Source organism: Motacilla alba, chromosome 4 (genome assembly GCF_015832195.1).
Source record: "Motacilla alba alba isolate MOTALB_02 chromosome 4, Motacilla_alba_V1.0_pri, whole genome shotgun sequence".
Classification (NCBI taxonomy): domain Eukaryota; kingdom Metazoa; phylum Chordata; class Aves; order Passeriformes; family Motacillidae; genus Motacilla; species Motacilla alba.
The window spans coordinates 45,670,307-45,697,898 of record NC_052019.1 but is presented as its reverse complement, the minus strand read 5'-3'; the positions used below and the strand labels follow the sequence as shown (position 1 = coordinate 45,697,898).

At 40.3% G+C, this 27,592-nt stretch overlaps 2 protein-coding genes across 2 annotated transcripts in view; one reads left to right on the top strand and one right to left on the bottom strand.

The window, feature by feature from the left end:
* The first annotated feature begins 3,322 nt into the window (after positions 1 to 3,322).
* The window catches only part of LOC119700636 (glutamyl aminopeptidase), a 34,478-nt gene continuing 10,208 nt past the window's right edge, over positions 3,323 to 27,592 (top strand). The window contains exons 1-9 of the mRNA XM_038136070.1: positions 3,323 to 4,219; positions 9,100 to 9,241; positions 12,105 to 12,236; positions 16,352 to 16,472; positions 18,607 to 18,761; positions 19,388 to 19,501; positions 21,126 to 21,260; positions 25,358 to 25,423; positions 26,821 to 26,886. Of these exons, the coding sequence (XP_037991998.1) occupies positions 3,594 to 4,219; positions 9,100 to 9,241; positions 12,105 to 12,236; positions 16,352 to 16,472; positions 18,607 to 18,761; positions 19,388 to 19,501; positions 21,126 to 21,260; positions 25,358 to 25,423; positions 26,821 to 26,886 (1,557 nt within the window). The 5' untranslated portion in view covers positions 3,323 to 3,593. The remainder of the gene's footprint in view (positions 4,220 to 9,099; positions 9,242 to 12,104; positions 12,237 to 16,351; positions 16,473 to 18,606; positions 18,762 to 19,387; positions 19,502 to 21,125; positions 21,261 to 25,357; positions 25,424 to 26,820; positions 26,887 to 27,592) is intronic.
* Positions 17,278 to 27,592, bottom strand: part of LOC119700637 (basic proline-rich protein-like) — a 53,100-nt gene continuing 42,785 nt past the window's right edge. The window contains exon 4 of the mRNA XM_038136076.1: positions 17,278 to 18,527. Within this exon, the coding sequence (XP_037992004.1) occupies positions 18,505 to 18,527 (23 nt within the window). The 3' untranslated portion in view covers positions 17,278 to 18,504. The remainder of the gene's footprint in view (positions 18,528 to 27,592) is intronic.

Genomic DNA, 27,592 nt, shown 5'->3' with positions numbered 1-27,592 from the left:
GTCAGCTTCAATTATGGATATCCTGGGAGTATCTGACATCTCCCTGCAGGCCTGGAGCAGACCTTTCCTAGTGTTGATCCTGGCTGTCACTTGCAGCAATTTTATTCCACTTTCCATACTTAAAATTGGAAATTGCATTGGAAATGAATGGCTGACAATTTGTGGATAAAAATTAGCATTCATTACATTCCTGGCAGTTGTCTGAAAAGTTATCTGGGTATTGTTCCTACAAGCATCTACATGTTCACACCATCAATGTCATGGCAGAGCAGGGTGATTCCACACCCCCTTGCATTTTAGGTATCCAAAGGGGCAGCATTAAGCTGTTTGTGCTAATTCTGGTGCAAACTGGGAACTAAATCCTAGCTTGAGATGAAATTGATTGGATAAAAAAATCAACACCAAACAAATTATAACAGGGTTAGCATTGCCCAGGTGACTGCAAAGACTGTTTAAATCCCATTTCTAGAAGTTAAACTAAAGCAATCTAAGCAATCCAGGCTTGGCCAACACTTGCCTGCAGTCGTGCTTGTAGCTTGTGTTGAACAGTTCGGGGGACGCTTTCTTCGACTTTTCAGATAGGTGTCCACAATCTTATGTGGGTGCGGAGAGGGTAACAAAGTATCTACACCTTATCCATGATGGCCAGGGTGTTCTCCTCTCTGGGGAAGTAGATCCTGCTCCCTGCCCCCTTCTGCCTGGAGACAGCCAAACAGGGGCAATGCTAGCAGTGCTTTTGGGAGCTCTGCCCTCCTGCATTGGAGGAGGATTCCTCCACTGTGTAGAGGAATTAACACTCTGTGCCCTGTTTATCCTTGGACATGTGTATTGGGTCACTGGCAGCAGGGAGCTTGTAGCACTGCTGCCTGGCTGCAGGAGTGTCAGCAACAAAGCACGTTTCGGATGTGGGAGGAGTGAGCCTGCTCATAGCCACCCATACCAGAAATATACCTAGTTTTGGCTGCAACTAGGTTGGAATCTCAGTTATTACAATGATAAGCTCAATGCTACAACTTGTGTATAACTACCCTACTGCTCTTGACTGACAGCTTGTAATGGACTTAGTACTAGTCTTGTCTTTGAGGCTTAGAATAAGAAATACATATATATTTGCTGGTTTGGACTAGCTCATCCACATTTGTTTAGTCTAGCTCTTCCTGAAAGAGGTAATTGTTACCAGAGAAGAAATCTTCAAGTGCCTTCAAAACTACAGTAAATAACTTGCTCTGCAGTCTGTAAGCTCAAACAGCATTTTTCATCTTCAGGTTAAAAATGTAACAGAAAAGCTTGTGGCTTGGGAAAATAAAAATGGGAGTGATGTAAAAGCCGTGTCTGAAATTAGGACAATTTGTTTTCTTATCATATATGGCCTGCTCTGGCTAAAGATGTCTTCTTTAAAATCTGTCGTAACTCTTTTGCCTTGCCTTGCCCAATCAGAACAAAAGAAAAGATGAAATTATTTTAAATGTTAAGACTGTGATCTTCAGTGCTGGCCCTGCTGCTAAAAGTTGAATTCTTACTCAATCCATTAAAGGGCATTGGTTTCCCATGTCATATCTAGTTTTGATCACAGCAAAGAAATGGGAAACAATAAAAACAGGCATAATGTGAAACAGATTTTAGCTTTCTGCTTAATTTTTTTTTTTTTGCATCAGTCTCTCACTTTTGAAAATACAGGAGTTAATGTGGTGATCTACCAAAAAAACCCCACCAAAAAACAACAACAACAACAAAAAAAAACCCCCTCAACAAACAAACAAAAAACCCCCCCAAAAAAAACCTAAAAAAAAAAAAAGAAAAAAAAAGAAAAGAAACACACCCAAACCATTTTATTTCTCTGTTCCTGTAGGAAACCCTTGCCTTTAAAACAAGATGATATATAAATAGCAGTGTGTGGATGCAAAGTAGGTGCCTAAAGTTCCCTATAGTGACTTACAGTATTTAGAAGTGTGGCTTATGAACAGATCAATTTCTAAACAGACTGGGTGAAATTCCCCAGCTTAGTGCATCTCACTTGAAGCATGTGTTAACTAATTCTAAAACATAAGTCAATCCATTCAGGTGAAACTTCATCCATCTGAAAAAAAAAGGGGAAGGGAAGGGAAGGGAAGGGAAGGGAAGGGAAGGGAAGGGAAGGGAAGGGAAGGGAAGGGAAGGGAAGGGAAGGGAAGGGAAGGGAAGGGAAGGGAAGGGAAGGGAAGGGAAGGGAAGGGAAGGGAAGGGAAGGGAAGGGAAGGGAGAAAAGAAAGGCAAGGCTCAGTAGTCAGAGAGTTGTAACTGATGTAAAAAGTGATAATAATCCTAATATGATAATAATCCTAATATTAATGAAACAATAATAATATTAATAAAAGTTATAATAATCCTAATATTATGTCTCCTAATAAACTAAATCAGGAGGCACAAAGCCAAACTGATGTGCCTGATTAAAAAATCTACTCAAGTGGACTACATAAGTGGAGAAATAGGGTTAAGAGATGCAGAGACTGGCATTTTTATTCTACACTATTTTCCTTTAGTCCAGTTTCAAACAAGGTCAAGACTACCACTGTGCTCAGTTTCATACTGCATTAGCAACATCTTTCTTGCAGGCTTACCAAGGCCTTACAAAAAGTTCCCTCAAGCAGAATCAGGCTCTATTCAATTAATTTGCTTCAATGAAGTGCCACATTGTGATGACAAGCAATAAATGGTAAATTAGATCTTTAGTGCATAAATCATACTTAGAAGTGTCCCTCACAGCAAGAGTTCACAGGCAGCACTGTAATTGTGCTGACTGACAAAGCAATGCTGTCCCAGGCTACCAGCTTGCATGCATGGTTATGGTCAATCTCCTGGAAAACTGGCCCTATGAGGGGGAGAGGAGTTGGACAACTTTTAAAGTTTGAAGCAGTGATCAAAATTTATTGTTCCACTGTGAATTCATCTGTCTGTGACTGCCTTGAGTTACTCGGCAAAGGTAAATGAGCCCAGAAAAGAGGGGAAACAGCTGAAAGATATATGTGATTTTTGCAAGTTTTGAGATGTCATTTCACAAACTATAGGGTGGAAATTCAAGGAAATCTTTGTTAGTAAGAGGAAGAAAAAAAAAACAGCCAAAACCTCAAAAACCTAAACAAGACACAGCAGAGGAAAAAAAGGAAGAGGTAGTGGTGAAGGTTGAGGGTTTGCCTCCATCTGCAAACTCCTTCTGAAAGCTGCTGACAGAGCTTTGGCATCTGATCATCTCCTGACTGCTGATTAACATAGCACTGTTTTATATTTAACTCAGGCCAGAACAGGAGGAGCTGGGGGGTGGGGTTGTGCTGCTTATAAGGGGAGCACGGCAGAAACAATGTTCTTCTGTGTCAGTTCCCTCCGTCTCCCAGACCAGCTGCACTTTGATCACTCACGTTTCCTCCAAATGCTTGTTGTCTTTAATTAATTGAGTGTCTCGTGGAAAGCGAGGTGCGGGAAACAGGCAGAGAACAGCTATAGCTACACAATTAAAATACGAACCAAGACTGCTGAGTTTACTGAATGCAAGTGCTGAAGTGACTAATAAGCTTTTTTTTGGTTAATGTTTTGCTCCGAGTACAGATCTAGGAGCAGAGATGCAGGGCATGGATTTTGAGGATGAGAAGTCCAAGAGGTACTGCATGAAGAAAAAGCATGTGGCTATCATCTGTGGAGTCGTGGTTGTTGTAGGACTTGCTGTGGGGCTTGGTGTGGGATTGAGCAGACCTAAAGCTCCAGAGGCAACAGAGCAACCAACAACAGAGCAGACGACAACGGAACAGCCTCCACCCCCAGTGGATTTGGGTCCCTGTCCTTCCAAGAATGATGACACTGGAGACTGGAGAGATTTTAGGCTGCCCACTTATGTCAAGCCTGTCCACTATGATCTGGAAATCAAGCCTGAAATGGAGCAAGACACTTACAGTGGGACAGTCAGTATATCTATTGCTTTGGAAAAACCGACCAGCTCCCTGTGGCTTCACCTGCGAGACACCAAGGTTACAGAAATACCCACCCTCCGGAAATCTTCAGGACAGCAGATTGCTGTGAATGACTGCTTTGAATACAAGCCCCAAGAATACATTGTGATGAAGGCAGCAGCAGAGCTCCCTGTCACTGATGAAAGTGATCCCTATGTGCTCACCCTGAAGTTTCAAGGCTGGCTGAATGGTTCGCTGGTTGGGTTTTATAGGACCACCTATACTGAGAATGGACAGATCAAGTAAAGCAGTTTTATTTATTAAGCTTTCTTATCTATTTTTACTTGCTCAGGCCTGCTCTATTCCTGTTTCAGCTTTTCAGTCTTGTCTCTCACCAACTTACTGACATTTCTGGGCTGTTCTTTAGTTTTCTCATTCCCCTAAGGAGGATGCTGTAGTCAAAGCCCTTTGGCTTCTGACTACTGAATGTGGGCTGGAGAGATGAGGGGTTTGTTATAATTATTATTCTGAAAAACCTTTTCAAACTCTACTGGTCCAAGCTGACCTTTGAACTGAATGGCTCCCTCAAGGAGCTGGAGGGATCAAGGCCTGTTTTTATCTCTCTAGTACAATAAATAGCATACAACTATCACCACTCTGTCCTGTTATCCCCAAGGTAACAGTTTTGGTGTAAAATGTTCTGATAGTTTTCCTGATAGCATACCTCCTTGGTGTTGTAAGCCTGAGGAATATTCAAACCAGAACTTCCCTGTCTCTCTTGCAGCTGGTTTAAATTATATGTAGGAAAGTCTAAACAATTAGGGTCATATTTTACCTTTTTTTTTTTTTTTTTCTGTGCTCCAGCTCTTCCTTATTAATATATAAACAGTTATTGAAAGATTACAAAGTCTCTACCAGTTCAGCTAACCCATTCCACTTACCAGGTTTGTACTGCTTCAAGGTGGAAGCTTGAAAAAGCTATTGCCCACTGCTCAAAGGCTTCTCTTCACAGTTAATGTATGGAGAGGACACTCACCCATTTTCTGATATTTACATTTCTGAAGTGATTTATTCCAGCCTTTACAGCTGGAAGATAAACTTGGCTAGACTTTTACAAGGCCCTGTAGCAGGAACATGGAGACAAACAATGATGTGTTTTCATGGCATTTCTTTGTCCTCCTGGGACAATGGTGTCGTGAGTGAGTCTCATCAGCTCCATTCAGCCACCAACAGGAGTAGCAGCAGTGACAGGCACCAGCGGCAGCAGATCCAAGAGGTAGAGGATAAAGCAAGCATTGATTTTTCCTGTGGAGCAGTCATGCAGGGAACAGCTCGAACACCTGGCAGCTCTTTTCCTCTTGTTTTCCTCCATATATGACCTCAGCACTGCTCTGACTTAAAAGGTGCTTTGGTTTTATACTTTGAGCAGCTTTGGTTTCATACTTTGAGCACCTGACATCTCCACAGCAGTTTTACAGTGCAACCTCCTCACATCCTTCTAAGTTGAGCTGTGTTACTTTTCATTGGTGAAGGATATCTAGATATTAAATGTATAGTCCCAGGTCTGTCACAACCCCAGAACAGCAGGACCGGAACACAGATCTTCTGAGTTGCAGAGGAGAGTTGAGGAGAGGTGAGTGCCTGTCCCTCAAGGCAAGACAGTATAGGTAGACAAGGGCCAAGCATCTGATACCAGTAAGAAAGGAGAACTCTAAAACTAAAGAAAGTATAAAATGTAAGCTCACTTTGACTGTTCCTACTTCTTGAATTGAATGCTGGAAACTGCAATTGCAAGGATGATCCTAGCCAGCAGTCTGAAAACTCTCAAGGCAGAAAGGAGCTTGTGGGTGTGAGTGTGTTAGGCTTGAGAAGGGCTTTAATAAGAATGAATGAATGGTAAATTCTGAAATATTTTTCATGTGATTGAGTTTGGGCAGATTGCTTGTGGGGGTGGCAGAGGTGATGTCCATGACGGTGGAAAGTACAGCTTTGAAAGTAAAGCACCCAACAGCCAAGTTGTTGCTATGCAGCAGAGGGTAGGGGATAGGATGGGGTGAGGAAGGACAGTGAGGGAAGGGTTTTATTACTTATCAAAAATGCATTTTCCCCCAGCTTTCTACTTAAAAACAATGCTGACTGGAATTAGCATTTTTATTTTGCCTTTGCCTGAGGTACACACCATTCTTGGAAAATTTCAACCCAAATAGTTCTGTTGTTGTCATGTTCCAAGCAAATACAAATCAGATCAGGTAACAGCAATGATCAAACAAGTTTGTTAATAGTGGATGGTAAAGAGAAGAGGGCTGAGGTGAGAAGGAGATCCAATATGTAATTCATACTACTCTAATATTCCTTCTGTGCAGTGTTAGAAGCAGCGGCACCTTTAGAGAGACTCAATGACACTGAAAGTCAGCTCCTAGGGCTGAGCTGCTCCCCAGATGTTTATCTCTGAAGGCAAAGGTTTGCCAAAGCATTGCTATAAGGTCTTTGGTTTACAAACTGGGCACATGTCCAGGGTCTGCTGTTGCTTAGATTCAAATATCCCAGCACACTTTGTGGAAAACAGGTAGAGATGTGCTCTGAGATCCTTGAGAGGCTTAGGGAGAAAAATGCCTCATTTGGGGATCCTGTTCAGACAGATCATACAATCCCCATCAGGAAAAAGGTGCTTTTGGACATGCCCTAAAGCAGATCGTGAGATACCTTGGAATCATGACTATTTAAATTGATGTGCATATGCAGGTAGGGAGCAGGAAAGCAGAAACTTTGGAAATGTAGATTTTGGACATAGACCTGCCTAGATGCTTCTGTGGGTTCCCAAATCTAGCCGTAAGCACTTAAGTCCTTTGGTAAAACTGTTCCTCTGTCTGCACATTTCATTTCCCCATTAATGAAAAAGAAATAGCAGTCCTTCCCTACTTTGCATGATACATTACACTTGTATTGTTTTCAGATCTTATGGAGAGGAGCAAAAGAAGAGTCCTTGGCTGGTGTACTGGCTTGTTCAGGTCATTAGTTTCTCTCAAGGAATGTGCTAAAGCCCCCTTGTATTTTTTCCTTAATATTAAAAATAATACAAACATGTCACAGCAGCTGGCTTTGATTTTGCACTACTATTAGTGATGAAGTATGGCTTCCCATTTTTAGGAATTCCCTCTGTTGTCTGTAAGAGAACAAGAGGCTGGCACATGTCTAACAGGGATGTATTTAGGATTTTATTGAATAGACAAGGGAAGAATTTTCTTCTGTATACAAAAGTAACACCTCACACTTCTGATTTTCTTCCTGAAAGAGAAGATTTTCTCAGAAGAAGCAGCAAGTTGGAATTTTAAGGAAGACTAGTAGAAAAGTGCTTTAATTAGTTCAGGGAGGAAGGAAGTCATTTGACACTAACGACTTGTACTTCAGGGGAGGGGTAAAAAAAGGAAAACTCATCATGGTTCTAAATGCATCACTGTTTTATTTTGAGAACAGCTGGATGCAGTCTCAGCCAGATCTTCACTTCTTATTACTATGAGGTTTACAACTGTCAACTCTAGTTCATATTTAATGGTCTGGACATCAAGAAGCCACCAAGCAGTGAAGAAAATCTTATCTAAAAACTACATTATGTCGTTTGAAAGTGAATTACAACATTTCATGTTTCTATTGCCACTTCTGTGCATGCCATAGTCTGGAGTTCTCATCATCTAGCCTATAGGAAGGGTAGTGCTGAAATTTTTCACTCCTAATGTCTGTCTGCCTCTGCAAACATATGAGGATAGATGGATTATCACCTTATAAATCAACAGATGTATCACAGTGTTATCAGTCTGTAGGAACAAGACATAAATGTGTCAAAATACATAGCCAAGTTTTTAACCAATAGCTGTGAAGCATAGCCCTGGAGGCTTGGAGTTAACTTAATTGTGAAATAGCTCTCAAATCCTATGAAAAGTAGAGAGTGACAGCAAAGAATGCACCAAGCAAAAGAAACTCTGTTGAGTCTGAAATGATGTTAAAGTGAATGTTCATTATGCTTTCTGCCCATGAACCTTTGAGCTACTATTCCAAGGAACATGAATGGAGAGAACCCAGACATATTACCTCTGTCAGGCTTGTAAATGACCCTTGCTGCTACAAGTTCCTAATGACCAGTTTAGTATTTAACCGTCACAGGGAAATGCCAAGGGCAACAGAAACACTGAAAAATTGGTTGTCAAGTGAGCTTGTAGGATTGCTGCAGATCTGTAATTTATGATGTACACTTTTAATTACTTTTTGGAAAGAAAAACTACCTTAATATAGTTGGAGCAGCTGTAGAAGTGCTGTCAGAAAATGCTCAACATTCCAGATTAATTGAAGGAGCATCTGTGATCCCTTTCACCATAAATCACTGGAGAATATGCTCTGCCACTGGTGTGGGTCATTAATGGGGGAGCCCGATGTCACTGAGAGAAGCAAGTACAATATGAACGCTCACAACCTTCACCTTATGTTTTTACATGACCCCTATTGTCCAGCTCCTCCAGCTGGTTGTGCATAACTGAGAGGACTTTCTGAACCCCCCAACACAGTTTGCATAGCATCAGTTATGTACTAAGATGTTCACCTGAACTTTCTATGCTTTCTCCAGCAGTTTCACTAATGGAGTCAGGGGAGCATAAGAGCACCAGGAGAAAACTGTATGTGGTAAATGCAGAAAAAGAAAGACACAAGCAGGATGAGATTTATTGGCATTTGCACAGATTCATGGTGTCGCTTCAGGAGATGTTCAAGACCCTAATCCCAAGATATGCTGTAGTGGGTAAACAAGTCTTGGAGTGACTTATTCCTTTTAGGTGATATCATGAGTTCTTTATTTTAGGTGCATAAATCAATGGGAAAGCTCAGCAGGAGGGAGAGCAAAGTTTTCACTATGCATGAGAGGTCATGCCTCTCTTATTGTCTGGCTCTTAAAAATATTTGATGATAAGCAAGTTGCATTAGCTTTTGCTCTGAAACATAGAAGATGTTGATGACAGACAGATGTTGATGTCAGCTCGTGCATTTCTGATGTCACCTGCTTTTATGAATGGATAAATATGCACAAATATTTGTAATTGAATTTCATTTGTGAAATCATTTTTAAAAACACCTAGAAATTGCAGACAAGATTTCAAAGCCATATAATGAAGCCTTGCCAATGTGTTGTTTGTTTCAGGAGCATTGCAGCTACTGATCATGAGCCAACAGATGCACGGAAATCATTTCCCTGCTTTGACGAGCCAAACAAAAAGGCAACTTACACCATATCCATCATCCATCAAGATGCGTACCAAGCGCTTTCAAACATGCCAGTACAGGTATGTATTTCCCAACTGCTGCCTAAGTGCAACAGTTCTGTAGAGCCACCGAAAGGTAATGTGGGTCGTCATGTTCTGGCATGTTCACAGACTCCATCACTCAGGCACTGGAAAACTCACGGTTAATAGACATTCCATGAACAGAACTGGTTGGCTGGGTAGGACTCAAAATGGTGCACCAGCACGCAACATGGCAGCACAGCGTCAAATCCAAAGCAAAAAATTAAACACCTTCTGTGTTGTTAGCCCGCTGACCCTCTATTCAGATATTCTAGGTGAGCATCCCCTGCTGACTATAAATAGATATTGGCAGGTTCTTCAGTCAAACTGGGTAGGCTAAGAGAATGAGTACTCTGAAAGACAGCTGCTTCCCAGATGGAAAGTCTAAAATAATCACTAAAACTGCATAATGGTCCAGAACAAGGGTCTGCTGATCACAATATAATGGCAAAGAATCCTGCTAGCCAGAAAGACTAGGACTATTCTTTTTAATAATGGAGGATCTGAAACCGCATCTGTCAGCTCATGGGTGTGGATATTTGTCATTCCACCATGTCTATAATTTCCTAAATAATCCATTTCTAGGCCTACTGTCAAATTCCAAATTTTGCACGAATTCAATGGCATCAATTATCTACCTCTGGGCCTTCTGGAAGAAGGCTGAATGGCTTTCAGATGAGAGAGTTTCTACTGAATAGTTCAACTGAATGTGTAGTCTATTGTATAATTTCTACTAATAAGTTCTGAAGTGGGAGATAAAGTGCCAAGTTAAAAAAAAAAAAAAAAAAAAAAAAAAAAAAAAAAAAAAGAGAAAGAAAGAAATAAAAAAGAGCTTCCAGCCTCCAGGCTGTTGGCATTTGCATTTTTCCAGTCACTCCCCCACCCAGAAAACAAAGGTCTGTTTTTATTTAGAGTCCCCCAAACTTATTCTCCTAGCGATGCAGCTGAGATATCTATTACCAGGCTGATACAGATGCATCCATACCCTTTGCCCATTTAAAGCTCTGACTCATTGTTATTAAAACTATTTCTATGATACCTAGAAGACCACCAGGCACTTTGATGAACAACACATGAAAACAGGTTGCTGTACCTTTCCTCACAGACCTCAGATAAGTGAGAATACGAGCAAGGAAGTACGGGGATAGTACCATATGTTATCAAGATTTATTGTGTTTTGAGATTTAGTTTACACCTTGACATGTGGACCTTGCCTCTATTATAGAGTTACAATAATAAGCTTGCAAAGGGCTAACTACTGCTTCTTAATTCATTTGCTAAAAAAATAAATACTGATAAGAAAATGTAGATTATGCTGAATTCAGATTGAGGTTTGACTAAGGAATTATAGCAGGGCACTTTTTCATCTGGTCAAGGTCAATAGCTCTGGTCTTAGTAGTGGGAGAACTTTGGGAAAGATCTTTTCTACAGATGGAAATGTAAGAGTTTGTAAAGGCAAGGCATGTGTGTTACATATCCTGTAGTTTGGGTGGTGTGGAGCTTTATAATCAGCATGGCAAAATCAGATCAGCAAAATCAGAATCTTGTACATTTCATTTGCATTTTTTCACTAGAGTTCCTTCAATTTTTTTCTACTCAAGTCCTGGCTTTGTTGAAATAACAGAAGATATCAAAATAGAGTCAAAATGGGTAAAATAATGGAAAATTAGATTGTGAATACCTTTTTGAAAATGGGCTATATGTCTGTGAATATGTGTTTTTGCTCATGGAGTCATATTACCTGTAACATCAACTGTCTGTGCTTTATTTATATTGTGTTTATAACAAATCTCATGAACTGCTGTATCTCTAGAAGGCTGATGTCTTTTATATGCTTTTGGCTTTTGTTCTAGTTAAGTTCGTCATCCAGTCAGAAGCACAAAAATTTTCAGACTATAGCAGAAAAGGAATAGAAGAAATATATGTTTAGAATAGAACCATAGAATAAGCTGAGTTGTAAGGGATCCATCAAGAACATCAAGTCCAACTCCTGGCCCTGTGCAGGACACCCCAGGAGTCACACCATGTCCCTGAAAGCATTGTCCAAATGCTTCTGGAACTTTGTCAGGTTTGGTGTTGTGACAGCTTTCCTGGGGACCCTGTTCCAATTTTCACTCTTTGGGTGAAAAACGTTTTCCTAAAATCAAACCTAACCCCCCCCCGCCTAAACTTCATGCCATTTCCTTGAGTTCTGTCACTGGTCATGGGATAGAAGAGATCAATGTCTACCCCTTCCTATTTAGTATTGTCAACAAACTTAGAGGAAAAAACATCTGGAAAAATCAGGATTTTTAAAAAAAATTATTTGGAAAATAAAAACTATGATCAGCAGTAAATTTTATGTATATTTAGGCAACCCACCTAATAACCTAACCCACAATTCATTTGTATTTGAATTAGTTCAGGATAGATTCATTAGACTGGTCTATATCCCAGGTAGCATCCCCGCATCATGACTTAAATACGTGATGCATGTATTTAAGAGAGGGGAGAATTCAGTCTCTTCCCTTCTCTGTCCAAAGTGATGTTATTTTATGCAACTATTGCAAGAACAAAACACAGCATACACCAGAAAATTCCTGTTGGCAAAATTTCTGTGCATGTAAATGATTTCAAATCCCTGATGAAAATTAGAGCAAGGTAAACCTCTTTAGTGCCAAAAAAGCAAAGCACCATTTCATGTATTGCAGAAGAAAAATACCTTGTCTGTTTTCATGCCTTCAGCAATGAAATGCCAGAAGAGGTGGACCTGGAGAGGTGATTTGTTGCTCCTATGTAGTTGCAGTCTTCATACAAATATTGTTCTCTTAAGCATGTGTTTGCAATTTCAAAAGTCAATTTGATTATTTTTGCATTTCTGCAGCAAACTGTACAGCTCGGTGATGGCTGGAATCGAACAACTTTTGAGAAGTCAGTCCCCATGAGCACTTACTTGGTATGCTTTGCAGTGCACCAGTTTGCCTGGGTAGAGAGAACATCCGCAAGTGGAAAACCTGTAAGTCCTTCTGCAGCCTGAACGTGGTTCAGATGACAGATGTGCCTTGATTTGCATTTTTTCTTTAAAATCTCTTTTTATACAAACAGGGACATATTTGTCCTTTTCCTGTAGCTTACTTTATGCAGCCTATTTTATCAGATTATGTGTTCCCAGTGGTCCCTCTGACCTTGACTACATACAGTGTTTTGCAGTCCTTCCCTGTCTCCTATCTTTGTGAGATCCCAGTTAGTACCTCCCATATGAGCACGCAGGTGAGGAAGGAGCACTCTTTCCAAACTCATTCCTGACTTGAAGCCCAGTGCCTGAAGGAATGTACAAGTTAGGGGGTACAGGAGAGTCACAGGCCATGAATACAAATACTTTATAGTTTTCTGTGAGTTAAAATTGCACTTGATATTATTACAGCTGTTTAGACATAGGACTACAGTGCTATGTGCCATTATGTACTGGTTTGCTTTATTTTACCACAGTGGCAACAGGCAACTGCCCAATGTAAGTTCTGTAAAAATAGGTATAGAAGTGAGTGTCTGCCTAAACAGGTGGATATTACATAGATCCCCTAATGAAGCAAATAGGTTTGAATCTGAACCTATTAAATTAAAATAGCTCCTTTATTTAGATGCAGCAGGCAGGCCAATCCATTTCTTGCTTAGATTCAAATCTCCTAAAGGTGTAGCTGATCAGGCATAAAGAGATCATAAGACACTGCATTGAATCACAAACTGAAATCTGAAATCTGAAATACAACTTGCCCCTCAACAGAAACTCCTCATTTAGCCTAAACCCAGTCTGGGATACTCAACCTGCTGTTGATTGTTTATTGGTTTAGATTTTTTCCTTATCTGATACAGAGAGTGATCCCGGGGGCTGTATGCCCTTGCTTCTTCCCCTTCCTTTCCCGTTATGTAACACAGGGTCTTGTCGTTAACATGAGCTGGCAGTGGTTTCCTTGATTTCTGGAGACAAGGTCACAAATGGACAGGGAATCTAGAATAAAACCACAGCCATTCTACTGTTCCCTTAGCAAGTTAGCTCTTCCTTAGTTGCTTTAACCAAAAAAGTTCATCAGCGCCTTCCCTACTGAAAGCTGTTCACTGGTGTCAAAATCTGCCTCGTAGAAATCTCCAAAGTTCTGATTCAGCTTTTAGCAAAGACTTCCTGCCACAGGACTGTGCTGAGGCCTCCCTCTGTGCCCTTGCTAATGTCATGCTGGATGCTTATATTCCTGCTTGACAAATAACTAAAGCTAAATTACACTTAGACAAGCAAATGGAGCCTGGTTTGAGATACCGATGTAATATTCTTAGTTCTCTGCTGTTTGGCTAAGTAATTCACAGGAGTACATTTTTAGGCCACCCAGTCACACAATTTTGTTAACCAACTGCTCTTCAACATAGCTGGTCCACTCATTATCAGAGACAGCAGCTTGACTACTTGGTCTCACTAGAAATACTCTATAGTTCAGTTCCTTTAAAAATCAAATTTTTTCTAGATTTTTGTGCAGAACATAGTGCAGTAGGAAAAAAATGTACTGAAAAAGAGTGTAACACTGTTTTCTACATGCAGAAGTTAAACATTTACTAATTGTCCATGCCATGCTCCAGAGTATGGCCCTGAGGTCATTATATTTTTTTTTTTCCCCAAGGAAAACAGTACAGCCCACAATGTTCCTGACCGGTTGTAGCTTTTCTAAATAGAAGGGAGTGTTCACTCAAATAGGGTAATTAAAGTGTGTGTGTGTAGACGCAGGGGTATTCGTGTCTATACAGAGGTTGCCTGAAGAAACATCTTCTAATTCAGGCCTATGTAACTACATATTTTATTAAAGCTGTTCACTAAACAATGTTTGAGGACTTGCCTGCACTAGAAAACTTGGAGTTTAAGTGAGGTTAAAATCATAACTTTCCTTTCTCTTAACATGGACATAGTTTTACCAATATAAAATACATGCAGAAGATCCATCACTAAAAATTATCTTTTCCCCAGGGAAGCGAGACTATCTTTAGGATTTTTAATCATATATATAGAAAGTTATTCTTCTAGCCTTTCCAAGGCTTCCTGTCCAAGAACTTTGAAGACCAGCTGAACAAAGGTATTTAAATTCACCAACTACTGAAAAGAACATTCCACAGTTTGCTGTGTTAATTTCTAACAATAAATCCCTCATTCAACAGAAAGTATCCACTTGATCCATAAATTACTTTCATAAACAACATCAAGAGCATACAGCTCACGTGACACAGTAAATGATTCAAAAACTCTGCCATTCACTCTGAAAGCCCTAACGAAGACATTAATGAAATGAGTGGTGGGAAATGTGCCCACAGCCGGAAACAATGCTCCTGAGCTGATTACCTGTCAGGTACCAAACGTCTGGTTTGGAAAATCACAGAGGAGATTATACAAATGAAACCCAAAGTCAGTTCTAGTGCAGGCCGAAGGTTTTGGAAGCCATTAATATGGATAAGCTAGGGGACTGAAGACTGCTAAATTGGGTAAAGAGCTTACAGAAGTGGAAATTGCAGATTGTAATTTGCAAACTGACCCTGAGGGAAATCCCCTGGCTGGAATGTATTCCTGATTGAATTTCATAAGCTTTTTTTGGTTTTGTTTTGGGTTTAGTTTTTCTTTTTTTGGTTTTTTTTTTTTGGGGGGGGTGGGGGGGTTTGTTTTCTTTTGGTTTTGTTCCAGATTTATTTCTGAACACTTTCCATCCTCCCCTCTCATTGGAGGAAGTGTAATTTATAGTACTGAAATCAATGTGTTTTCAGGCTCCAGAAGAGTTCCTGGAATAGACCAGCTCCTTTGCTCAGCTTGGGCTCTAAACTCCTGGCTGTAAGACAGTACTGAAGGAGTAAACAAGCCACACCAGTGCAACAGATGAATGTGTCCCATTCATAAGAGTCATGGAGCTGGCAAAATGAGATAGATCAGTTTTCCTAAAACCAGAAACTTCACTGCATATAGAAATCTCTTATCCACACTGGAGATTTTCAGGGGCGGGGAAGAGAGCAGACTACATACAGGTCCAACAGGCTTTGGGACAGAGAGAGCAAGGGAAAGATCCCCAAAAGTCTCCTTGAATTCTGAACTCAAACTTTGCCTTCACAATGTGAAGATAACTTCTCAAAATGTTTTTTTCAAGTTACAGACCTCCTCATAATGGGCATGGGTGCCATAAAGATTCTAGTTCTCCAGAGCTTGTTTCCTACTGCTTGACAGCCATAGCCAAAGAGGTACCAGGCACCAGGTTTCAGGGATAGAAAGGTCAACATTCAACACATCATTTTTTGCATTCATATATAGAGGAGGAGCACAGAAATGGTCACTCATCACACCAAACATGCCAGAGCTACCAAACATGCCAGTTTTCCCAGATTCACCTGGTCATAAAAGAGAGAACTGATTTTTGCCTATGATTTCCTGGGATGCAGCAGCCTAGAAGGCACCAAAGCTGTGGCTGTGTGGCCCAAGGTCCTGGTCAAACAGCCACTCAACCTGCATGGGACAGCATGTCTGGGAAGGGTCACAGATCTAGTAAATGCATGCTCTTCAGTGGGATTGAGGTCTTCAAACATAAAAGGATAAGAGGAAACCATGATGATAGTACATAGGAAAGGTAAAGGTACAAAGAAGTTGAATAAAATAAGGTGCTATGGGCTTCTGACACATTTTAATACAGATGTGCTCCTCCAGATTGATCTGATGGGATCAGTCAAGATCAGAGAACTGTTCAGAACAAATGGATCCCCTTTGACTGTGCTTGCCCAGGTTTCCTCCTTGGGAAAACCAGGCCATGGGAAAGTAGGGGCTGGTATGTAACCAGGCCCTGCTTGAGGCTTGGCCATTGTGAGCTTCTGGACATGGGTCTTGCCAATTTTAAAATTCAGACAAACAGTGGAAAGTGTGCACATGTTGGCTTAGTATCTCTTATGTACAACACTTGAAAAACTTTGTTGAATAAATGTGATAGGGAACAGAATTCAGCATTCAGACCAGTCTCAGAGAAAACCTGCAGTGTTATTGATATGTATGCTAAATGCCTTTTCAGTGTTAGACACCTGATTCCTCTTAACTGAAAACTTTACTGATTGTCTCTCTGTATTTTACAGCTGAGAGTTTACGCCCAGCCACAGCAAATACACACGGCAGAATACGCAGCAAATGTAACAAAAACTGTATTCGACTTCTTTGAACAGTACTTTAATTTAAGCTACTCTCTTCCAAAATTGGGTAACTATGAACATTTATATTTGTCATTTTGTTAGTTCAGTGTTATGATTATATTGCTCCTAAAGATATCTGTGCTTTGGTGGAAAACAGCATGAAAGCATTTGGTTGCTAACTGCTGATAATTATGTCAGGGTGTTTTAAAACTGTACCAGTGTAGTTCAAGATGTTTCTAAATGTCATGATGGATGAGTTGGTCTCAGTCACTGTTTTATTGCCAGTTCTCACAGTTCAGTTTGCTGAACTGAGGAACTGGTCCTGGCTTGTTTATTTTAAAGCATCTTGTGGAAAATCAAGGCAAGCATTGGTGTCCTCAGCAAAGGACCATCATGAGTTAAAACAGAGCCAGAAGTTTCAGAAAAATATGTACCACTTCAATATGAACTACTGGACAAAAGTCAGCAGTGAGATAAGTGAAGATGTAAACTGCCAGAGAGTATGTCATATTATTTATTAACCTTAGTGCAAAGTGGGTGTGTATCCACTTCTTAGAAAAATTAATGTTCTCAAGCATCTAATTTGTAGTTTCTGCTGCTGGGCTAAATAAAGATCTTGGACGAAATAAGAGCGGGCATGCTCTGAAATTTTGCCCATGGTTACAAAACAAGCAAAGAGAATGTAGTGGGCATCCTTTAGCTTGAGATATTTGGACTCTGCATCTGATTCACGCAGTTTAACATGCACAGTAATCAAGCTGGGAATGCAATCAGAGTTTTGAAAATTCTCCTTCCTAAGACCTTCAAAGAGGTAATTCAGTTAGTTCATGAACTTAAAAGGATGGAAAAATGCTAGCTGCAAACAAGTCAAGACAATATGGGGGGGGGGGGGGAAATCCCCAAAACTTTGAAGATGATTAATAATGCTGTGCAAACCTTTTGTTGGCTATTTGTACCTGTACCTATCAGATTAACCTACGTTACTTTAACAAAAGCCTTATACCTCGTCCTTTCAAAACAGCACCTGAGTTTACTGTAAATATGTTTGCACTCCAATGACAACTGAATTAGGAAAACCAATACAATATATTGTTCTTTCGCAAACTGGTCCCCAGTAATAATAGGTACTATATCTCACCTGTGCTTTATATTCAAACTTTCACTGTCAAGAAAGCCTGATAACTTTGCCATGGCAGCATCTGAATAAAGGCCTGTCTGTGTGACAGGATGGACTAGTATCCTCAGGTCACAGGATAGATACTTTTGTAGAGACTATAATGTTTTTCCCAGAATGTCTATTTGTTGGATCCCTAACCTTGACTTGCTATGTTGTTCCCTCATTATTAGAAGTTATCTAGTTCAAACCTGATGAATCAGATATGTTTCTGCATAATGGTTTATTTAAATATTGTATTTCACATTGATTTATGGCTTCTGTCATTACCTTTCTCCTTGTATCCTCCTTTTGACTGTCATTGAAGCCCTTGCCAAACTATCAACTTTGATTCCGTAATCATGTTGTTTAATTTAAAATAAGTAATTCCTATCTTCTGTTGGAGTGAGATGAGTGGTTTTCATTCTATTCAGTTTTAAATCCATTTGTACTTTTTCACTAACCCACATAGAAAGCCTGTGGTCATTATTGCTGAAGAAAATGCCAGTTCAGTTGAGTCTGCAATTCTCATTTAAACTTGTATTGATTACTGACCATAAATGAGTGACCCCCACAAATTGCCAGGTGTAGAAGCAGATGTTGTTCACTGCATGGGGGATTTACTTCAGTTAACATGTCAATAAATATTTTTAATGCAACGGTGTGAAAAACAATGTCTTGCCTCATTATTCTACAAATAGTTTCAGGAGGTTTAGTGCCTACAGCACATCCCCAGACAATAGCATTAATTTCTGGAGCCAAAATTAAGTAATGTATGATATGCACATTCCCAGGACATGGCATAGCATCACTTCCCAGGACAGATCCTCAGCAAGTGCAACTGATCCTACCTCTGTTAATCTCAGCAGATCCAGGGTACTTGCTTTAGGCCAGTTGTCTTCTTGAACACAGATCATAGCCTGCAGTCCATAGTAGTAAGCCAGAATCACAAATGGTAAGCAAAACAGGCTGTAAATACACAGAGAGAGGAAAAGCTAGTTGATTTAAAGGATCCAGTGGTAATTGTTGTCTCTTTCTTTTAATGCAGATAAAATAGCTATTCCAGATTTTGGGACAGGTGCTATGGAGAACTGGGGGCTGATCACATACCGAGAAACAAACCTGCTGTATGATCCTGAGGAGTCAGCCACATCCAACAAACAGAGAGTAGCTGCTGTGATAGCTCATGAGCTCGTTCATCAGGTATATTTTAGGACATGAGTCGCTTTTACAGTGTTTCAAATATATAGTCACAACATTTTAATCTTGAAAATACTGTCATTAACTTAATCTCAGGATCTTCTACATGTGCTCAAAATCTGATTGCAAAATATCATGTTAAAACAGATCCCTGTTAGAGTTTTAAAATACCACGACTACTGCCTTGGAATTTTTCTCAGGAATTAGCTGCTTGGGCCCAGACTGTCAGCCAGTTTATGAAAATCTGTCTAAAATGTCTTAGAGAAACTAATTTACGTGTGCAGATGTCTCTTTTGGGCAGGCAAACAAGAACAGTTACACACTGTGGAGGCTGTCTGAAAACATATCCTTAAAAGCAGAAATCATCAAATCAAGAGAAAGAAACTAAAAATATTTTCAGTGGCACATGAATCATTAGCAATCTCCCAAGTAATATGTAATTTTATAATAAAAGTGATATTTTAACACAAGGCAAGGCCGTCATTCCTATTCAAACCCCAGAATTATGATAATTTTCATCTGGCAGTAGGAAGAAAATAAGCAAATCAATGTTCTATATGCAGATGTGAGATACTGAAATGTACATGTACTATTTATCTAAACCTACATCTTTATTTTTATAATTGTAGTGGTTTGGAAATATTGTAACCATGGACTGGTGGGATGACTTGTGGCTAAATGAAGGATTTGCCAGTTATTTTGAGTTCCTGGGAGCAAATGCAACAGAACCAGATTGGAATATGGTAATTATTTTTGCCTTGTGGAGGGTTGGCGGGGCTGGGAGGAACATTTTGGAAGGGAGTAAAATTTAGACAAGGATGATGAAGATTTAAAGTATATTTATAGAAAATTAACATAGTTTGGTGCAACATAAAGAAAAAGTTGGTCTAAGTTTTTCACCTACCTATGTTATGGTCTGAAGCTAGTCAAAGTAAACTTTGTGAAATTTCAGTCTGCAGGGAAGAGTCATTCTTTTTTAACCAGTGAGTCAAGTGTTTGGCTATTATGGCAAATAACACCTAGGTGGGCTCTGAACAGAGCCTTAACAGTTTTGCAGGATTGCCTAAAGGTCTAACTCTGAAAGATGGAGATTTTGCTGTATTTATTTAGTTGGGCTGTACTCTCTTCAGCTGGGACTTAGGATTGCTATCTGATCTGGTAAGGGTTGGGAACCTGGGCCTGTCTCCACAGCTTGAGCTATTATCAAGGAAAATAGTGGACTCCCATTCAGCTTCTGCCAGCATTGTAAGTGTCCTTTCAAATGCTCCAACTCAGACAATCTCTGTTCTGTACAGTGCAAAAATAGGTAGTGACAGTGGATAGCCGAAGTGCTAACTGTGCCAGCTCCAGACACTTTAAGGGAGTTGCAAAGTTGACCTTAAATGGGCATTCTATTCTGTGAATGAAGGGAGTTTTCTTGCTCCTTCCTTCCTCCCCTCCCAAACAGATGTGATGGTACAGAGCATACATATTTTCCCCAGCTGTCCAGGTATAATGAGTTTCTGGGTGCTAAGACATATACAACATATGCCAGTGGAAGGGAGCAGAGTAGGTTTTAGTGTAGGCTGAACCTGTTAAAATCTACTATCTCCTGAGCCTAGTGACTTTAGAAGCAGGCAGTGCCTACTTGCTGCTTTCCCTACCTCTCTCCCTGCAGAGAGGCTAAGAACAAAATAATTCCCTGGGTCACTTTTATACTTTAAAGTAGAAGATCTGTGGTCCTAACTATGTAAGAAAGAAAACCTAATTACTGAGTTTAAAACATAAAAGTCCTTTTTTTATCTAGATATTATGTTAATCTAAGGTCTAAGACGTTTCAATGCTATCCTTGTGAGTATTAGAAGAGGAAATCTAAATTGAATTTTAGTCTTTTTTTTTTTTTTTGGTCAATATTGATTAGGAAATAAGGGGATTTTAACTGCTGGCTACTTAATCTTTTTTTTAAAAATTCAAATCAATTTAAAAAAACATTTAAGCCTGCCTCCTTCTTCCCTCCCTCCCTTCCTATCCAGCTCCTCTTTTGCAAGAGGAGGCCATGATGCTTTGTAAATATTGTCACGCTTCTGAAATTGGTAACACAGGCTACTCTTTTTGCCATACTGGGGGCAAGGGAGGATGGGATAGGTGTGTCTGTGTTATGATACACACGGGAAAACAGGATCTGAAAAAGGCCATTTCTCTTAGTTAAGGAGAAATTGTATCCCTCCCCTCTCAGATGTAAAGCAAGAGTTTGCAAGTCCTTCTTTAGAGGCATGAAATTTCATTCTTTTTTAAATTGCCTGGAGAAGTTGAAGTTCAGGCTACTTATTTGAGAAGTAGGCATATACTCCTGCCTTTGTTTCCATTCTAATGTTCTCTCTTTCTCAGCCTGAACAGGTTTTAATTGAGGATGTGCTTCCTGTCCTGAAGGATGACTCTTTGCTCTCTTCCCACCCCATTGTAGCCAATGTGTCATCTCCAGCTGAAATCACCTCTGTGTTTGATGGGATATCCTACAGTAAGGTAGGAGACCCTTGTGTTGTGACTTTGGATGCAAAGGAAGGGGCAACTTTGGAGATAAAAGTCACGGGTGCTTATAATCAGGACTCCCAACTCACTTGAGCTGTGTCTGTGCAGATCTTTGTTCTGGGACGTTCCCAACTGCAGTCAGTGACAATGCAGTTAAAAGCAGCTGTGAGAGGAGCAGAGCGGCCAGAGCCTCGTCGGACAGTGCACACCATGCAGGCCTGCTCACAGCATGCAGTGATGCAGGCAAAGCACAGTGTCACTGGCCTCTGCCACTAGAGTGCTAGGTTTAAAATTAAACTGAACCAGGTACTAATCACATCCCTCTCCCATCACCTCATGCTGATGCAGTCCAGTTATGTCAAGGCTCATAATCTAACACAAGGGTAGAGGGGGCAAGGGCAGATGTCCAGGTATCCTTTCTGTCACTTCTCCATCATGCCTGCAGGCCAGCATAAGTAACTTCTGTTTTGAGGAAGCAAGGCAGGGAACCAAGGAGTGAAAACAGGAAAGTGACTTTTTATCTCAAGTTGCTCACAGTATCCTAGCCACCCAAAAAACCTCAGCAAACATGGGCTACACCAGCCTCTACTGGCAGTGGCTTAAATTGGGAGATAAGTTAGCTAGACATTTCACTGAAAATTATGGAGCTCAGGAGTGCATTGGAGTACAATAGTCCAGTAGCCCAGGAGGTGGTAGCAGATAATCCGTTAAGCAGTTGATAAGATTTGTGCTCATTCCATCCCAGAGTGTGGCAATGAGGACTTGTGCCTATAAAGATTCCCTAAGGAGCTAGCTGGAAGGATACCTTGGGTCTGCCTGAGCAGAGAGACACTGGAATGCTGGAGTCATCCAACCACTGTTGTGACCAGGGCACACAGAGGCCTTCGGGAGCCCATGGCCTCTGGTAGTACCTGCTGTGTAGGGCGGCAGCCTGGAGATCAGTGCTTGTGGGAAAGTGCTGTGAGGTCCAGAGTGTGAGGGACACCAGCAGCCATGCTGAGGATCATCACTTTGAAGACCCTGCCTAGGGGGCTAAGGCCAGCTTCTCTCCCTCCATATCAGATGTAGCCAAAGCCACTTTGTCTGTAGACAAGCCTTAGACTTGGAACAAAGCAGGTGTCCCCCTGAATCTAACCAGGGGAGTCTCTTGACTCAAAGGCCCCAACAACACTGTTCCCTCCAATTGTTTTCTGCAGTGCATTAAGAGACAAGCCCAAAGAAACACAGGGGAAAACACCCCTGTCACTCTTCTCCTCAACCAGCCATCTCCCATGCTGCTTCTGAACCTGATGCACCATATTTTTATTGGCAGCTTCTTATATGACTCTGTCAGTGTTCCCTATCTGATGCCGTAACACACTTCCACTGAACACACAAAATCCAGCATTATTAAATACTGCTTGTTGCTTTCCCTCCAAGCTCCCATTATCAGCTAAACATACAGCATATATTGCATTGACTTCAGCTTCAGCTGTGCTACAGTCTTTAACTGTAGATACTACTTTTATTAGCTAGACTTGATCCATCCATTTCCATCAGTTTTCTGTTTTCAGTTGTTAAATCCTCTATCCAACAATACAACCAGTATTTATTGCATCATAAATGCCTCACAGTCAAACCATAAACCATGCAAAAACCTGCATTGTGTAACAGTTTTTAAATCAAACTAACAAAAGTCACGAAATATACAGAGCTAAATCAAATACTCTGGATCAAAATCTATTTTAGTGGTGAGCTAAGTAAGACACATACTTTTGCAGGGTCTGTAAAAACAATGGAGAAAAAAAAATCCTAGCTTTTACTCATCTCTTTGGGCCTAGATAATTACGACATGAACTCATTTTTTTTTAAGCAAAAACACTTGAGGACTTGTGCATTGTTTGGGAACAGTTTGCTTGGGATATAATTTGGCTTGGGTTATAATTTGGCTTGAAAGAGAAAGTCTTTGTGTGGATTTAGCTCAAATTACTGTTGGTATTTATATATAAATGTGTGACAAAATTATCTTGTTTCTTTTTGGCTTTATTTTGGCTCCTCTTTTGTATTTTTCTTTTAAAAACCATTTTCTCATGGTAATATTCATCACTAAACAAATAAAGCATCATTTGGAATGCTCTCTGTTAGTCTTACCAGAACAACCAGAGAGCTTATCTAATCCTAAGACCCTAATGAATTGCCTAAGGGTCCGTGGAGTCATTGCAGCATATTCTGTATGAGATCCTTTAACTGCTGTGAGATGGATAGGGCATTATATGCCTAGGAAAGCTCTACTAGAGTAGAGCTGGTGAAGTAAACAATTAATGTACATAATTGTTTTAATCTGCTTTTAAAAAGTATTTGCATCTCATCTCTTTCCCAGTTTAATCCTCTCTCTTATTTTGAAAGGTTTTATTAAAGTAACAGTGATTTTTTTGTCTTAAATAAGTTCTGTTAGAAATTTGCTCTTGGACCCCCATATTTTTGGAACTTCCCAACTACAGAAGTTTAGGATTAATCTTCCACATTTCTGCCACAAACAAGTCTTGCCACGTACTTGGCAATTACTATGAAATTATGTGGGTGTTGATAAAAGACTCCCCCCTATACCCCCATCAGGGAATGTCAGCTAGTCAAATTAAGGTCACTTTCCTGAGCCTCCCCAAATAGTTGTAAGAAAGGGAAGTTATTAAAATACTGCTGTTCCTATAATCAGTGATTTTTGTTAGGATGAGTTTTTCTCAAACACACTCCATCATGGACTACAGAGGAATGACAAGAGAGGGGGGAAGAGACTGAAAAATAATAGTAGAAAGTGCAAGTGACTAACTATCCATTACAATTAAGGCAAAAGAAGTCTCCACTGTAACCAAATGCATGTATAAGTGTGTATTTGTACTTTGGCTTTTCGTATAAGTGGGAGGGGATGGCTTCTGAATGGTGATATCAGAAGTGGCTGAGAGACAAAGCTGAGGAACTGAGGTTCCCTAGTGCATACTTGTGGCCTTATGATCACCATTGATCATTAAAGCAGCTTTAGGATGACCACTAATGGATATATGTTCTAAATTTTACTGAACTAGTTTTGAACATATTCCATGGCAAACACATCAGATTTCTGTATCAGAAAACAGTCATCTGCTGACCACCTTGACTCTCCAACAATAGTCTAGAAAGCAGTTTGAGGCATATCTGTTTAAACAGTCCCTCTGCCATGACTCATCTTGTTGTTATTCTCAGACACATAAATAGAGGAAACAGGATTTGCTGAGAATTCAGATAATATTCTTGTTTTCATGGGACAACTGGATTTTTAAACCATTCATAGCATCAGGCTCTCAACTGCCCCTTGATTTAGCTCAGAAAATGAAAACATGCTAATCCTAAAATTGTATTTTGCATCTTAGATGGAGTTTGCATTCCTTTTTTTTTTCTTCATCATTTTATGTACACTCTGTTCTTTGTTCTACATGGCTCTTCTACTTCTCTCTCCTGTCTTCCATTTGTTTCTTTCTTCTTTCAAGGTCCTAATTGTTGTTTTTTTTTCTGTTACTCCCAAGTTAGTAACTTCTCTGATCCCAATTCTACCCTGCTTCAGAGGCCAGAGCTCTTACACTAGTCCTCAGCAAATCTGATTCCTTATCCTCAGATGGCCCACCCAACCTGTATAGCCCTTGACTTGCAGCATTTTTAGAGTTCCCTTCCTGTTGTGTGTTCATCTGAAGTCACTGCCTCTCTCAGGCTGTTCCCCTGACAGGGGTAGCCCCCAGCTGCCCTTGCCCCTGAAGTGTTCTACACAAAACAGGGAGCCCTGCTCACATCAACTGGTAGAGTGGAAGGACAGTAAGCTGCAGCAGCAGGGTTCAGGAGCTGAACATAGGAACAAGTGTCTGATCACAACTAAAGACTGATTCTCACATCCAGATTTAAGCTCCACCAGGTATGCTTGCTATCCCACAAAGGAAGTAGAAAAACCACTTCCTTAGTCTGATGGATGATTTTTTTTTTTTTTTTTTTGCCTTATAAAATACTCATTCCTATGTTGCCTTTTAGATGAATGAAAATCATGTTAGAGTAGTCTGGATTGACCTTCTCCCCTTTCCCTTTGTCCTCAGGGTGCATCAATCCTCAGAATGATTCAAGACTGGATTACACCAGAGCTCTTCCAGAAAGGCTGTCAGGTAAAAGTGGCACCAAAACCTGCCAGACATACAGCTCATCTTCACGTGACAGTAGCAAAGCCATTATTCAAAAAGTGAATATCAGAGATCCTGGTATTGGTAGCAAAAGTACTTAGTGGATTTCAATACTGAGTGGACAACATGGAGGGGAAGAAGTTCCATGCTCCCACAAAAGCATGAATGTGAACTGTATAAAGATTTGATAGCCACACAGTGAGGACCTAAATCCCTGACAGCTTTTAGTGGAAAAAACTCCTCTACCCCACTGTTATCCTGTTGTCAACTGGAATCCCCTCATTCTGCTGTAAAGTGTGTCTGCGGCTTCCTATGGCCACGATCCTCCAACCCACACAAGGCTGATGTGTAGGGATCTTAGAGGCATCAGCTCATCTGTGCCCTTATGCAGGGACATCCAGCCCTAGAAAGCGAAGGTAATAGGGAGAAGAAAAGAGATACATTGCACAGTTCATAGTCCTTTCTTGTGGAGGAAAATCATAGTGCTACAAAATGACAAAATGGAAGAAAGGAGCCATCCCAGAAGGAGAAAGTTTGTCTGTCCTTTATTCTGAACAGACATTGGTAACAAGCATTACAGTGGAGGCTTACCACATTTGTTCTTATTTCCCTCTCTCATGAAGAGTACATTTATGAGCTGCTACAAGATAGTTGTATTTTCCTGTACTCCCCCTTTCACTTAATCAGAACAGTTACCAAGATGGGAAAATACAGCCACCTTGTCTTCAAGAGCCTAACCCTTCCCTTCTGCTCAGAGCCTTCAGGAGCACTAAGGTAGGCAGCTGTAGCCAACAGCGAAACAAACAGCACCATCTACTGACTGAACACCACCGGGAGCAGGTGACAGGGTAGGAAAACCCCTGCCAAGCAGCCAGGGAAGACACAGGATGGGAATAAGGTTTAGGGATTGCAAACTCTTTGCTGAACACCATTATTCCTTGTAACAATCATTTTGATCAAAACTTAGAGGTGAATACACTTTCCTACTTCCACTCTGAGTCCACAGATAGTGAAATCTCATTAAATATCTTCCTCCTGCTAAACAGCCTCTTACATTAGTCAGAAATTTGCAACAGGTTATAGTGGTGTCCATTTAAAAAAAACACAAAGAAATCTTCAAATACAAATTTATTTCTTACTGACAAGTCCCTCTGGAAAACACTGACTTTTTGTGTTATGGGGTGCATTGGACAGCAAAGGACTTTCATCAGCTGAATACTGATCCATTTGATCTCCCACTCACAGTACTACCACCCATGTGTGGATACTCTGTGCAACTGAGAGGTACTCTCTGTATCCCTGTACAACTGAATATGTGTATTGTTTTCATAGGCAAACAAGAAACACTGGTAGTATTTTCACGGTCTTCCATCTCTCTCTAGGCATATTTGAAGAAGCACCGTTTCCAGAATGCCAAGACGCAACAATTTTGGGAAGCTCTGGAAGAGGTGTGTTTTGCATCCACCCAAACCCTTGCTAATAAATGTTTCATATCTCACCTATTTCAATTTCTCAAACTTTTAATACTCTGTAGCTCTTCTGTCAATGAGAGATCACGAGGTAGGCAGCCTCTCAGTATCTTTCTCTTTTCTTTTCTTTTCTTTTCTTTTCTTTTCTTTTCTTTTCTTTTCTTTTCTTTTCTTTTCTTTTCTTTTCTTTTCTTTTCTTTTCTTTTCTTTTCTTCTTTTCTTTTCTTTTCTTTTCTTTTCTTTTCTTTTCTTTTCTTTTCTTTTCTTTTCTTTTCTTTTCTTTTCTTTTCTTTTCTTTTCTTTTCTTTTCTTTTCTTTTCTTTTCTTTTCTTTTCTTTTCCTTCCTTTCTCTCATAAGGCTGTGGGAGTGGAATAAGAACCAACAAAGGGGGCCTTGCTAACAAACACTCTGCTACTGAAGCATTCCCCCTGCAACTCAAACTCATTTCACGTGTGTAAACACCTCTCATCTACCATCATGCATCCCATACTGTCTCTTTTCTCTCTCCGGATTCAGGTGTTTGAAAGCTCTCAGTAGTATCAATTCCCAAGTAATTTTGGTGCTTATATCCCTCTCTAGCTTCTGAGTCCCAGGTGGGTCATCATCTGTGCCACCATTTTCTGATCTTTCCTGTTCCTTGAGGCTGGAATATTTTTTTCCATCTATCTCATTACCCCCCATTAT